This window comes from Hipposideros armiger, unplaced genomic scaffold (assembly GCF_001890085.2).
Source record: "Hipposideros armiger isolate ML-2016 unplaced genomic scaffold, ASM189008v1 scaffold_304, whole genome shotgun sequence".
Classification (NCBI taxonomy): domain Eukaryota; kingdom Metazoa; phylum Chordata; class Mammalia; order Chiroptera; family Hipposideridae; genus Hipposideros; species Hipposideros armiger.
This window is the reverse complement of record NW_017731654.1, coordinates 1,610,046-1,624,123: the sequence shown is the minus strand read 5'-3', so window position 1 is coordinate 1,624,123 and position 14,078 is coordinate 1,610,046. Positions and strand designations below refer to the sequence as shown.

The 14,078-nt window shown below is 44.8% G+C and overlaps 1 protein-coding gene across 1 annotated transcript in view; it reads right to left on the bottom strand.

Annotated features, from left to right (window-relative positions):
* ZZEF1 (zinc finger ZZ-type and EF-hand domain containing 1) overlaps positions 1-14,078 on the bottom strand; it is a 106,488-nt gene that overhangs the window by 9,375 nt on the left and 83,035 nt on the right. The window contains exons 43-52 of the mRNA XM_019659838.1: positions 11,756-11,952; positions 10,931-11,050; positions 9,301-9,492; positions 8,347-8,447; positions 6,390-6,525; positions 5,931-6,290; positions 4,229-4,372; positions 2,554-2,722; positions 2,276-2,374; positions 1,692-1,857 (exon numbers count right to left, since the gene is read on the bottom strand). Coding sequence (XP_019515383.1) covers positions 1,692-1,857; positions 2,276-2,374; positions 2,554-2,722; positions 4,229-4,372; positions 5,931-6,290; positions 6,390-6,525; positions 8,347-8,447; positions 9,301-9,492; positions 10,931-11,050; positions 11,756-11,952 — 1,684 coding nt within the window. The remainder of the gene's footprint in view (positions 1-1,691; positions 1,858-2,275; positions 2,375-2,553; positions 2,723-4,228; positions 4,373-5,930; positions 6,291-6,389; positions 6,526-8,346; positions 8,448-9,300; positions 9,493-10,930; positions 11,051-11,755; positions 11,953-14,078) is intronic.

The following is a 14,078-nucleotide window of genomic DNA, read 5'->3' as shown; positions in this document are numbered from 1 at the left end:
GCAGCCGCAGTGAGCGGCCGTCCAGAGGCCGGCGACTGATCTGCCTCGCCAGAGAAGAGCGCAATGATGGTGCCAACTTGGGCCAGTGAGGCAACGTCCTCCACAACTAGATTGAAGAACAAAACAACGGCAACTTGTCTGTTCCCCTTTCCCCAATTCCCCAGCACTGTTCCCATCCCCCCAATTCCCCAATAAAAATCTTAAAAAAAAACAAAAAAAAACCAAGAGATAAATGCTGGCGAGGATGTGGAGAAAAAGTGAACCCTTGTGCACTGTTAGTGGGAATGTCAACTGGTACAGCCACTACGGAAACAGTATGGAGAGGCTCCTCAAGAAATAAAAAATAGAACTATCATATGATCCAGCAATCCCACTTTTGGGAATATATCCAAAGGAAATAAAATTATCTTAAAGAGATATCTGTACTCCTATGTTCACTGCAGCATTATTCACAATAGCCAAGGTATGGGAACAACCTAAGTGCCTGTCGATGGATGAATGAATAAAGAAAATGCAGTGTATATACATACACTGGAATATTATTCAGCCATGAGAAAGAAGGCTATCCTGCCATTTCCCATAAAACATGGTTGAACATAGAGGGCATTGTGGTAAGTGAAATAAGCTAGAGAGAAAGACAAACACTGCGTGGTATTACTTATATGTGGAATCGGAAAAAAAAGTCAAACTCATAGAAACAGAGAGTAGAATGGTGGTTACCAGGGGGTGGGGAGTGGGGGGAAATGGGCAGCAGTTGGTAAAAGGGTACAAACTTTCAGTTATAGGGTCCGAGGATCTAATATATAACATAGTGACTATAGTTGATAATAGTGTACAATACTATCTGTATAACAGATATCTGCTGAAAACTAAACTACAGCAAGAGAGTAGAACTTAAGTGTTGTCACACACACATAAAAGTTAACAATGTGAGGTGACAGATATGCTAAATAACTTGATGGCGGGAGTTCTTTCACAATGTATACGTATATCAAATCATCATTTTCTGTATTTTAAATATATCACAATTTTATTTCTCAGTTATACTTCGATAAAGCTGGGAAAAGAAACTAATTCTAAAAAATGTATATGGACACACAGGGTCAAAAATAGCCAAGACAATCTTGAAGACGAAGAACTAAGCTGAAGGGTATATACTACTAGATATATAAATCTGTTACAAAGCTACAAGATTTAATATAGTGTGGTTAGCATAAGGATAACCAAAAAGACCCACGGAACAAGAGAGGCCAGACAGATCCGTGAATATCCAGGTGCCTTCTTTGTGATAAAGATGGCACTAGAGTGTGGTGAGAGAAAAGGTGATCCTTATAGTCAAGTAGAGACCCCTGTGAGAAAAAACTAATGTTGACCCCTACACTTCATATCATTCACTAAAATTTATTCCACATGGATTGTAGATCTAAATGTGAAAGAAAAAACAGTTAAGCTTCTAGAAAACAACATAGGAAATATATTCATGAACCCAAGGTCAAGTAAGGCAAAAATGTCCTAAACAGGACAACAAAAACACATGATAAAGGAAATGATCGATGAACTGGAACATAGGAAAATTAGAAATTTCTTTTCATCAAAGACACCACTGTGGAGTGAAATGGCAAGCCACAGAGCAGGAGGAGATAGTCGCAATACAAACATGCAGCAAGACTCACATCCAGGAGGCAGCTTACCTGTGGGTGCAGCATCGCACAATCCTCAGAAGTAAGTGGATAGCTTTTAATCGCTGATGACCTGTCTGGCGACAGGCCACACCCACCAGCCATTCCCAAATTTTGGCCAACGGGAGATGCGGCACAACTCTTTCTTCTGACAACATCTGCTTCAAAATCTCAAATCCTGGCCAAGCCACACAAAAAAACCAGATATTTTAAAAATATAAACAGCTCAAGCTTTAATAGGTTGAAATAACTGGGATCATTTAAATTTTGCCTGAAATCATGCCTTTTGTAAAAGCAACATAGGAACAACATCGTTAGTTCCTCCATTTTGCAAAAATGCCCTGACAGATTTTAAGAGAACAAGCATCTTTTCTAGGTCCTGACAGATGGCTCTTCTATCCAGCCACTCAAGTTTACAACTAACCAACTATAGCATATTCAAGAGTGACACATGTGGGGTTTGTGAGACAAATTTGTGGAAGTCTTACAGAAAAGTACTTGCTTTGATTTGAACAAGGATCACCGACATAATGGCACCTATACCCACAATGTCCCTGGCAGGGAGATCATGCACACGGAAAGAGCAGGGCACACACCTGTCTGGAATCGCCCCAGGTGTCCAGCTGTCACAGTGAATTTGTAGCCCCACTCAGTGTTGCTCATGTCAGAGGTGAAGCGGTAATACAGAGTATCTCCTGGGTCACATAAGAATCAGAGACAGGTCAGGACACTGCAGCAACAGGGAACGGCAAGTAAGGTGTTTCTGATGAAATATATTCAACCCTGCTTTAAATCCTCCAGCCATTTCCCTCCTCAGTATTAAGTTTAAATACTTAGTGTTGAGAGTCTATATAACCAAGTATTTATTTACTACCTGGAAGCTCAAAGTCTTTCCATTTCTGTTGAGACCCACTGAAATTGTGTCGATCCTGCTGAAAATCACTGCTGCTGGACATGGCTAATTCGTCACAGCCCTCCTCCGTATTGCACTGAGAATCGAATTTGATGGAGAGGTAGATTGCACCAGGAATGTGAACTTTATCCTAGGGAGGGGAACAAGAACACTCGTCATGACTGGGTGGTTCCTGAGGGCTGGCTTCAGGCCAAGTCCTGCAACCGAAGCTGGATGTCAGAGTGCGCAAGTCACAGCCCTGCCCTCCAGGAGCTCTCAGGCCAGCTGGGATGGGGAGCACACACGTGGGTTGCACCACAGTAGGAAGGACACGCATGCAGATGGGGGCACGGTGGGCAGGCTGCACTTGGAGAGGTGGGGAGGGCAGAAAAAAGTCCCAGTGAAGGGATGCTCAGGCTGTCATGAAGAATGACGAGGACAGGAGCCTGTAAGGGAGGCAAGAATGGCAGGAGACCAGGTAAGACGGATGAGCCCGTATATGGGGTGTATTTTAGGCAAAAGGACCAGCTCCGGAAAGTCTCACATGTTTAGGGAACAACAAGAAGCTTGATGTGTCTGGGGTAAAGGATGAACTTTGTTTACATATGCTAGGGAGGTGGTGACAGGGGTGACACGTGACCCTGGAGAGGGTGGCAGGGACAGAAACAAGTGAAAGCCTGGTATGCTAAAATAAGGCGTTTATGCTCTGTCTGGACAGCAAGGGGAGCCCTGGAAAGGTGGTGAGCAGGAGAAAGCTTTAGGTCTGTGCTGTGCAAGGATCACTCTGACAGCTGGTGCCGAGCAATGCCAGGGCTGGGGCCAGGCCAGCAGTGGGGGGTGGAGGCCAGACAAGGGGGCGCATCAGGGTGGCAGACAAGTAAGGTGATTCTTTCAGGTAGAACTTGGTAACTCACTAGATGCGTCTATGTGGGTTTGGGGAAGTGGGGGTGGAGCCCAGGAACACGGGAGAAAAGAGGCTTAGAAGGAAAAGGGTGAGCAGGTGTTTACTTCTACAAAACAAAAATCTCAGCTGCGCAAGAGCCAAGTTCTAGATGAGTGTATCATCTACCACTATTGTTATAGGGTGCAGGCCATTCAGAAGCTTATGGCTTGCCAGCTCCACCATTTTGAAAAGGGCTAACGAAATGCAAGTGGCATTAAGTCAGTTGAGACCAACAGGCCACCCACTCCTGCCTCATCCAAACTCCTACCTCTCTCCCTGTCTGGGTATAAAGTTAAAGATGGGAAAAATGAGGCTTTTCAGTTCTGAGTGATTATACTAAGGGGTGGGAGTCTCCAAGGTGTGGCCTGGTCATCAGGAGACAGGCAGAATGAGGGTGAAACCCAGACCCCCACTCAGGCTCACTGCCAGAAGATGCCCAAGCTTCACGCCCAGGAGCTTGCGGCAGGGAAAGCAGACTCTCCTCCAGGACCAGGTGGGCCACTGTTTTCTATTGAAACAAGGCCAGGAGAAGAGACTCAGCTGTACGGAATCTGAGCTTCAGGGAGGCCGACTGCAGCTTAGACTAAGGAAGCACTTTCTTGGCCAGGGCTGTCCGGAGGGGAAAGAACTGCTGTGGAAGTGGATGACATTCACGCTACTCTTCAACCCTGCGAGTCCTGAGGCTGGGCAAGCATGGCCGATCCTGGCTCGTACCTCAAAGTTGGTGTTGTTGTTATATGGGTGTTTCGACTCCCTCACTTGCACCTCCATTCCTGGCTCCTCCATGAACTGGCAGGCGGCCAGGGCCATGGTCCCCAGCATGTTCTCTCGGCAGCCTTGGAGCGCCTTCTGCAGGATCTGGTGGGACACAAGGCAGGGAACATCATGTCCGAACAGTGGCAGGGCCACCCAGCTGCCCCATCAGCAAGAAGGGAGAGTCTACTTCAACCCAAAGGGGCTGGCATCATCCTGGACCCTGACCCCGCCCCCTACAACCACCCCACAAGCCAGCTCTCACTGGAAGGGGCCCTGGCTGTACATCAGATGCTGCAGTCCTTTCAGAGCAATACTTCAAGGAGGTCTGAAAGAACCACAGAACCAATCAGAGATGGGCCTGGGCCCTGACGAGTCCTGAGCCTAGCAGGAGGGTGGACAAGCAGATAAGCCATTACAGCACAATGGGATAAATGCCGAGCGAGGTGCACAACTAGCAGCTCCGTGGGGTGAGAACGGGGGAAGGCCATGTTTAAGAGAGGGACCAGCAGGGGCACAACTGCTCCCTTTTGCCACTTCCAAATGAGAAATATAGCTCTAGCAAATCTGCCAGCATCTCTAAGACTGGGAGGCTGAGAAAGGATCTAGGGGACTTAGAAACTGGCGGTGCCCTTAGATGGGCAAATTAAGGATTAGAGGACAAATTCACTTCTTAACGAATCCTCATGTACTGCATATGTGTGTGTGGGGCAGCGGTGAGAGTGGGCGAGGGCAGATAGTGTGTGAGGGTGGCAAGGGGACAGGGATGAAGGAGGAAGCAGCAAGATTTTTCACTTGGAAACTGGGAAGATGGTGACAAAATGTTCTAGTTCAGCTGGTGACAGTGCCTGGGGCTCCTGGGTTCTAGATCAGGTCGTTTTCTGCTATGTGGGTCCTCCAGTTCTGCACAGCAAGGGGTGGAAGAGCTGCTTCTAGACCTGTGAAGATTTGCTAACCCAGCACTATTTTAAAAGAGCAAGCTGAAGATTTGATTCAGAAACAAAACAAAAAATGGCCTCTACCTATTAAATTGCACCTTAAAATTAGAGCACTAGACTTAAGAGAATGCATAGACCCTGGTGAGCCCCCATGTCTGCAACGCAGAAGCGGGGAGCCTTGGAGAAGCTGCTTGGCTCGATTTCTTCACCAATAAAACTTCCTCTGGGTCATAATGTAACACAGGTATAAGTGCTGGCAGTGTCTGACCTGGGGTAGACATTCTAGAAATGATGGCTGAAAACAAAAGACACAAACCTTCCTGGAAGGCTTCCTGTATTATGAGAACAGGTTATCAGAGTCCCACTTAACCCTGTCCCCTGGGCTTCACACTAAGTGACACCCTAGGGGACATGAGTAGAGGCAGGCTAGCAAGGAGACTTAGACTTGTGTGAAAACAAAAAGGGAAAACTGCAAAGGGTAGGTTTCATGGGATCATTATTTCAAACACTCTGAGTACCAAGTCAGTCCCAGGCTGTGAGCTCAGCTCTAGGCCAGTACCTGGGAGAGTTCAATCATGACCCTACCCTGCCTGTCCTGCATTCACACCTGTCAGGGAGTCACACGGGAAGCACCGGCTAGCCTGTTCAGACACTTGGGGTGGGGGTGGGGAGAGGCCAGAGGAGGAACGAGTGGGGTGAGTGCCAGGTGTGACCTGCTTAATTACCTTCTCCCACTGGTGCTTTTCTTCTAGCTGCATGAACATATCCAAAATGTAGGTCATGTGAGCAGGGCCACTAAGCTCCAGGATGTCCTCGCTCACGGGCACGTGCCCGGGCCACTCGGCCAGCAAGGATGCGAGCACGTGGCGGGCGTACAGGACGGCAGTGGCCTCGTTCACGCGGAAAAGGTAGTCCCGAACTGCCCGCTTGCTCTTGCAGTTCAGCTCCTTGTGCAGGAGGGCGGCGCTCTTGCTTCGTCGCTGCTTGGCGTAGCTCTGCTGCAGTTCACTCTCTGTGCTGGAGATCAGCTTCTGGGTCACTGGGTTTGATTCAGCCGTGGCCTGGTTGCAGCGTGCGGGCCGGGACTACAAACAGAGACCACCATTACAGAGGCCTGCCCTTCTCACAATTCGGGGTGGGGTGGGAGTCAGGGACATTTTGTTTCCAAGATGGAGGCAACATACCAAGCATGGTAAAATAATCATGTCGGTATCCACAGCTTTGGCACTCTGCTCATCCAGTCTCAGACTCCTACTGGGCTGCCACCTCTGAGCCAGGGTCCGTATCCTTTCATCTGTAGTGAGCTCATCACCATCAAACCTTAAGAGAAGGAGCACAAAGCTGGGTACACAAGCTACAGAAAGCAAGAGTTTAACCTGCAGTGAAATTTGTCAGAAAGTTCATCAGGGGGCCGGCCGAGTGGCGCGATGGTTAAGAACTCGCTTGGGATGCCAGAGGGCCCCGGTTCGGATCCCACATATGAGGGCCAGTGACACTGCCCTCTACAGCTAAGATGCTGAACAACAGCTCAACCTGGAGCTGGGCTGCCGTGAGTCGCTGGCGACGGCGTAGGCTGCAGTCCCTGTGGCAGTGGGTTGCCATGGGCTACCATATGTAGCCAGCAGCCAGCGTGAGCGGCCAGCAGCCAGCGTGAGCGGCCAGCAGCCGCAGTGAGCGGCCGTCCAGAAGTCGGCGACTGATCTGCCTCGCCCGGGAAGAGCGCAATGATGGTGCCAACTTGGGCCAGTGAAGCAGCGTCCTCCACAACTAGATTGAAGAACAAAACGACAGCAACTTGTCTGTTCCCCTTCCCCCAATTCCCCATCACTGTTCCCATCCCCCCAATTACCCAATAAAAATCTTAAAAAAAAAAAAAAAAAAAAGTTCATCAGGGTTATTTTCCTGTTATTTTGCAATTACATTATTAATTTCATATTTTGCAAACTACGTGGCATCACAGCATTCATTTATTCATGCACACAGATGTGCATGTATGCCCTTGTGGCAGAGAATGCAAACTGTCCCTCGAGATCCATTCTCTTTTTCTTTCAGAAACAAAGTTCCCTGAAGTTTTAACAAGATACAGCATAACCCAGCTAGAGACATAGTTCCCAGCCACCTTGTCGCAAGATGTAGTGATGCAACTAGGTTCTTACCAACAGGAGGCCAGTTAGGGGATGTGTGCCACTTCCGGAGCCTACACTCAACCGACTGCACTAGGATGCGCTCCTTTCTCTACCTTCCCCCTTTCCTCTGGGCTGGAACAGAGGTAGTGTGGGTGAGCCAGTTTTGGCCACACAGATGAGAACACCACCCTTGGGAGCACGGGGTCACTCTGTGGAGCAGAGCTGCCCACCCACCCTGGACAGCTGCCTACCTCTGGACTCTTCCATGAAAGGAAAACAGATCCTATCTTCCTTGACCCATGGTATTTCTGGGTTACAGCCGCTTAGACTATGCCCTAACTGATGCAACTCTGCTTCACTCTCACAAGGATTTGAGGCAACATATAAGAAATACATGTGGGAAAATAGAAACATGAAATAAAAAATAAAAAAGATTACATTGGAACTTGATATAAATTAGACTAGGAAGTCAAAACTAGGATATGGGGATGGAGGAGATTAGTTAGAGACAAGTAAAGTTCTACACGAATTTCAGTAAGAGCAGGGCCCAAGAACTAGTCCTGAACTTCCTGGCCAAGAGAAGGGAAATACTGTTCACTTTATAATAATTCTTGAAGAAAAAACATGAACATAATGTACACTGGTGAAGAAAGAAAGAAAGAAACAAACAAACACTTTTGATCAGAAGGTCCTGCTCTGTACTGTTTGCTCTCTTGGATGACATATGAGAGAAACCTTGGTGTGCCTCCATTTCTGCATCCATAGTGAGTTGACTGTAAGAGGCAGACTGCAAATGTAGTTTTTCCAAAAGGAACATACAACAGAACTCAAAGATGATCCATGCAGTGTAGCACAATCAGCTTTCATATAGCTTTATGAAGAACTAAAAACCAGTTCCACACCTGCTCCCTGGCCTTTCAGAAGTTTTATCCAGGTCTGGCAAGAGGTAAATGTCGTCCTGCCCTCACGTGTTCTCGCACACACTGCACTTCAGCCGCATCTAAACGTCCCTTACCTCTTCTGAACCTCCAGGAAGAAAGAATCGGTCCTTTTCATCTGCAGTTCATATATGGCCCGGAGAATGTGCAGAGGGGCGTTGAGGGCATCGTGAGCCATCTGAAGGCCACAGGGAAGAAGCAGGAGAGACATAATTTAATGAGCTTTAATACATTGTTGATAATCTGAACTCAAAAGTGATAAAACAATTATTTTCGAAAGTTACTAAAGGTTATACTTTAAGATCATATGGGTACTTAAAGTATATAAAATTATAAGTCCTAAATCATGGATTGTAAAATTTGCATTACTATTATAAATTCAAAGGAATATATAAAACATGGAAATGCAAAAAGAAATATGCCAACAAAATGCAATATTAATAATTAATAGTTATCACATTGCATTCACTGCTAGCTTCTCTGTTGCTGTATCACACTCAATTTTGACAAGTGGCACATAAATCTAAGTATATTGTACTATCTTTTGATTTTTTTAAAAACTGTACTTGTTTTTCTGACATCTGCCCCATACTCTGTTTACTTTTCATATAGTTAGACCCTTTGAAGTGCAAGCTCTCACCCATTTCACATCGTTCCAAGGAAGAGTGGATTATCCAGGGAAAATAAGAGTATGTCTGAGAAGCTACAAGGGGGACTGTTATTTGGGGGTTTATGGATGGGTACAGAAATCACATGCAAAAATTCACATGTGTATTTGAATGTGTATTTTATGGGAGAAAAGATCTAAAGCTTTGGGGTCCATGATCCAAAAATGTTAAGGACTACGGCCGTAAGGGCTTCTCCATTCTTCTAGATCAGCTGTGCACAATACAGGTTGAGTCTTTAGGAAGTGAATGCTCAGGACACCAGACTGAAGCATTTTCATGTGGATCCTACAACACAGTGCAGGCCAAAGAGAAGCCACTCCTTAGAGTCCCTTTCTCAGTCCACACATTGACCAAAGAACATACCAAGAAACATATTCTGGTGGGCTCATCCAGGCTTTCGAGAGGGTCTAGCTTTTTCTGCTCTGGCTCATTTGGGCTGCTGACTGACCGTTCCACCTCCTCCTCTTGGTCCACTCGCTCATCTAGCTCCAGGTCTGCATGCTCGGCCAAAGTGTTGATCTCCTTTTTTGAAGAGTACAGCATGATGGACAAAATCTACACAGAAAGAAAATCAGGCAGGGCAGAAAAGTGAGTGTTTGGTGAGTGAGAAGATTACGCATGTCTTTAACACTCAAAGGGTAGACAATATTTGAACTAACTTTTTACAGAGATGTCAGAATTCACACAAAAAAAGTAAAATTAGTAAAGAAAAATGAAAGTGTTCAATTGTGCTTGTAATAAAAAAATGCTAACTAAAACTATGGGGGAACTTAGTGATTATTAATGTAGCCACTGACCGTGTAAACTGATATCCTTTTAGAATGCATTTTAGTGAAATGTAAAGAGCTATAAAAGTGTTCGTAGCCTTTGACCCAATAAATCGTCTTCTACGAAACACATACGTAAGAAGTTCTATTCATAATATGGTCAGTGACATTAATAATGGCAAAAAACTGAAATCTACCTTCATGTATCATAGGTAGCCATAAAAATGGTATTGGATTGTCGGAAAAGTCATGATGTATTTTTTCTATGGTTTTCGTTGCAAAAATGCGTCATGACTTTGCCGACAACCCAAGAGTTATGAAAACTAGCAACTTAGAAAATGGCCATGATGTGATCTCAATTTATTTGAATACCATGCTCATTGTATAATCCAAATATATATATAAAAAGTACAGACACAGAAGAAAAAATAGAATAAGGAAATACACAAAACACTAATGGTAGCTGTGTTTGGGGAGTGAAATTTAGAGTTTTTCTTTCTTTTCTATTTTTCAAATTTTCTGAAGTGTGGTTCTATTATTTAAATAATAATTTTTTTTATTTAAAATACTGCCTAAGAACAAGAGCTCAAATGCTCCCCAGGTTATCTATTAATATGTTTCTGTATATTTTCCTAAAACCTAACCAAATCCTCTTGTGGCAACTGTGAGCTGTCTCCTCAAGTTCAGGCCTTTTTGGGACTGAGAATGGCCGGCTGATCACCTCCCTCCCACATAGCAGCAGACTTTGGTGGACCTGGCATTTGGTACAGAAACTCCACAGGGAATCACAGTCATTCTACTAAGAGCAATCTAAGGCCTATGGGGAATAGTAATAAAATGAGAATTGTCAACTAAATTCTCCATAAAATAAACATAAGTGAGGACAAATTTAGATGTTGATCTTAGCCCAAAGGAACTTTAAAGGGAAATAATAATTCAAGGGCACACTTTATTACCATGATACAATGGTCAACCATGTGTTTTCATAAAATACTTCTCTTCCAGTGTTCTTTGAACAAACATCAAATTCATTTTCCCTGACAGGGGAGGACAGGTGTGATAACCCCTATTTCCAAAAGGGAAGACAAACATGAGACACAGTTTTAACAACTGCACAGAATGAGTGCACACAGGACAGAACCAGCTATCACTAATTGATCATTCTAATTCCCAGGCCAGTAAATCTGCATCAGGTAGCAGTAGCCGCAGCCACCTTCATCTCTTACTTCCAGGTCCCGGAGGAGCCACGTTTTGCTGAAGCCAGTCCCTTTGCTGCACTTTTTCACCAGCAGCTTCAGCAAATCAGTCTGAAGGAAGGTAGCCTGGGTCTCTTCAAAACCATGAGCCTGCAAAGAGAAAAAGAATGATTTGCAACTGCCACATAGTGAAGGAGGTAAGAGTCAGTAGGGAGCAGCAAGCCTCCTTCAGAGCCCAGGCTCAGCTAGTGGCCCAAGTTCATCTTCTGCTGAAAATTCCAGTCAGCAGAAAGGATGAAACTCTGAATCTTAGCCATAACCTAAGTCTGTTCATTCACCCTTTAATTCATTCACTCAACAAATATTTCTGAAGCCTAGTATATTCTATGTGCTAAGTCAAGTCCTATGCTAAGTACAGGGGGTTTTATGTCCTTCTCCTGCTCTCTACCTTCCAAAAGCTTTCCACTGCTCTTTAGACTAAAATCCAAGTCCCCATTCATGACTGACAAGGTCTTACAGGCTTCCTGACTGCTTTGTGGTCTCATCTCCCTCTTCTGTACTGTGCTGAAGCCCGGGAGGTGTTCTTTCTGCTCCCAGGCATCCATGACTCTTCCTGGAGTTTGCTACTCTGCCAGCATGCAACACTCTGCCCACACTCCTTATCTAGCACCTCAAATTTCACCTTCTCAGAAAGGCTTTTTCACAATGTGATATATAGATGATGTATTACAGAACTGTACACTTGAAACCTATGTAAATTTACTAACGATTGTCACCCAAGTAAACTTTAATTAAAAAAAAAAAAGATGTTAAATCAGTCATGTTCATGAGCAAATGGAAAAAACCCACCATTACCTTTAGCGTTTTATATAGTCCTTTGAGGGCCAGGGACAGGACCCAAGTTGCTTCCACTGCCTCGGGACAATGGCTGTCCATGCTGGTTTGCAGAAGGTGACTGGCAATAAAGGCAAAGTGCTGGGAGTACTGGCTCAGCTGGGCCTGAGAGTTGCTGACTTCCTGTCCTCCTTTCTGGACCAGCTGGTAGTCCTTCACTGAAGGGTGATGTCATGAAGGAAAAGAAAGCCACCAAAAGTACAGTTAAACTTAAGTTAAACTTAAGTTAAACTTAGCTTCCTGCAGCTAAGTTTCTTCCCCAGTGATGTGCCTTACTGAAGCAAACACTGCAAGCCCCAAAACACATATCCCCCTGGCTTCAAACTTAGCTGTTGTATTTAAGGCCAGCTTGCAGGTGAGCACAAAAATGGTACAGGGCCACCTATCCACCAGGCAACTGAGAAAGGCAATTCACGTTCCTACTGCTGTGCACAAACAGGTTGTCTCCATAGGCTGATAAGAATTGTTAAAGGAAGTTCTTAAATACAGTACACATGAGAGACACTTCCACTTTCAAGCAAGACTGAGTAAGAGGGGTCAGATTTACTCTCCTACCTCAAACAACTAGAACACTGAAAATATATGAAACAATGGTTTGCAGACTCTGAGTAATAGGTAATACAGGACTATGATCCCTAGTTATCCAGAGATAACTTCCAGGCTGCAGAGCAGGGAGTGAAAATCCAGGCAGAGTCCAGCAGTCTCAGTGAAGTGAGGAGACAGAGATCGGCGTTCAGGGAAAGCAAGGCAGCTAGGATTTATGGGGCAGAATATCACAGTGAATGGAGATGGCGGGCGGGAGGAGAGAGAGAGAGAGAGAGAGAGAGAGAGAGAATGGGAGACCTCTCTAGATATCTACAGGGGGTTCCTCATGAGTCTCTGGCTTAGCACTGATCTGCACAAATGTAAGAGGAAACTATCTAGATAGGAAACGACCTAGTTCTAAAAAATAACTACCAAAAAGCAGTAGGCAGAACGATTCTTGAAACTACATGGAGCTGGGAATATTTTGTCTTCCCACCAGTGAGTGGAAGAGTCCTAGTGGGCAGCAAAAAAACTAATCAAAATGATTCCAAGTTTGATGAAAACTATAAATTCACAGAGCCAGGAGCTCAATAAACCCCCAAGCTGAAGAAACACAAAGAAAAGCATGCCAAGGTACACCATAATCAAACTGCTAAAAACCACTGATTAAGAGAAAAATCTTAAAAGCAGCCAGAGAAAGAAAACACAGTATGAAGAACAACAGAAAATGACAGGAGACTTGATGGCAAAAAGTATGCAAGCTAGAAAAAAAATGGATCAATATCTTTAAAGTATTCAAAGAACAACTCTCAGCCTAGAATGTTTTACCCAGCAAAATTACTCTCAACAATGAAGTCAAAATAAATACTTCTTTGATTTAGCAGGACAAACCAAAACAAATATGTTGTAGCAGCAGACCTGCACTACAAGAAATGTCAAGGGATGTTCATCAGGCCAAAGATAAATGACACCAGATGGAAAACTGCACCTACACAAAGGAATGAAGAGCGCCAGGAATGGTCAACTTGGGGCTAAATATCAAAGACTGTTTTCTCATTTTTAAATCTCCTTTAAAATATCTGACTTTTTAAAACAAAAATAAATGATGTATTATGAGGTTTATATCAATCATGTAGAAGCAAAATTTGTGACAAGAATAGCACAAAGAATAGGAGAATAGAAATATAAACTCTATAATGTTTCTTTACTATATGTGAAGTGGTATAATGTTATTTGAAGGTAGACTATGATGAGTTAAGGTTGTACATTACAAACCCTAATGCAACCACTAAAAAATTATTTGAAGGTAAACTATTGTAAACCCTAGAGAAACCACTAAAAAAATAAAGAGATATAGTTTACAAGCTAACAGTGGAGACAAAATGGAATTATTTTTTAAAAACATATAAACAGGGCTCGCCGAGTAGCGTGTTAGTTAAGAGCTGGCTTGGGATGCCAGCTCTGAGCAGCAGGGCCCTGGTTCGGATCCCACATTAGGGCCAGTGATGCTGCGTCCTCTACAGCTAAGATGCTGAACAACAGCTCGACCTGGAGCTGGGCTGCCGTGAGTCGCCGGCAACAGCGTAGGCTGCAGTGGGCTGCCGTAAAGCTACTGTGAGTGGCTGGCAGCTCGCGTGAGCCACTGGCAGCCGGTGTGAGCTGCCAAGAGCCGCCATGAGTGGCCGTCCAGTGGCTGGCGACCAACCTACCTCACCGGGAAGAGCGCAAAGATAATACCAACATGGGCCAGTGAAGCGAC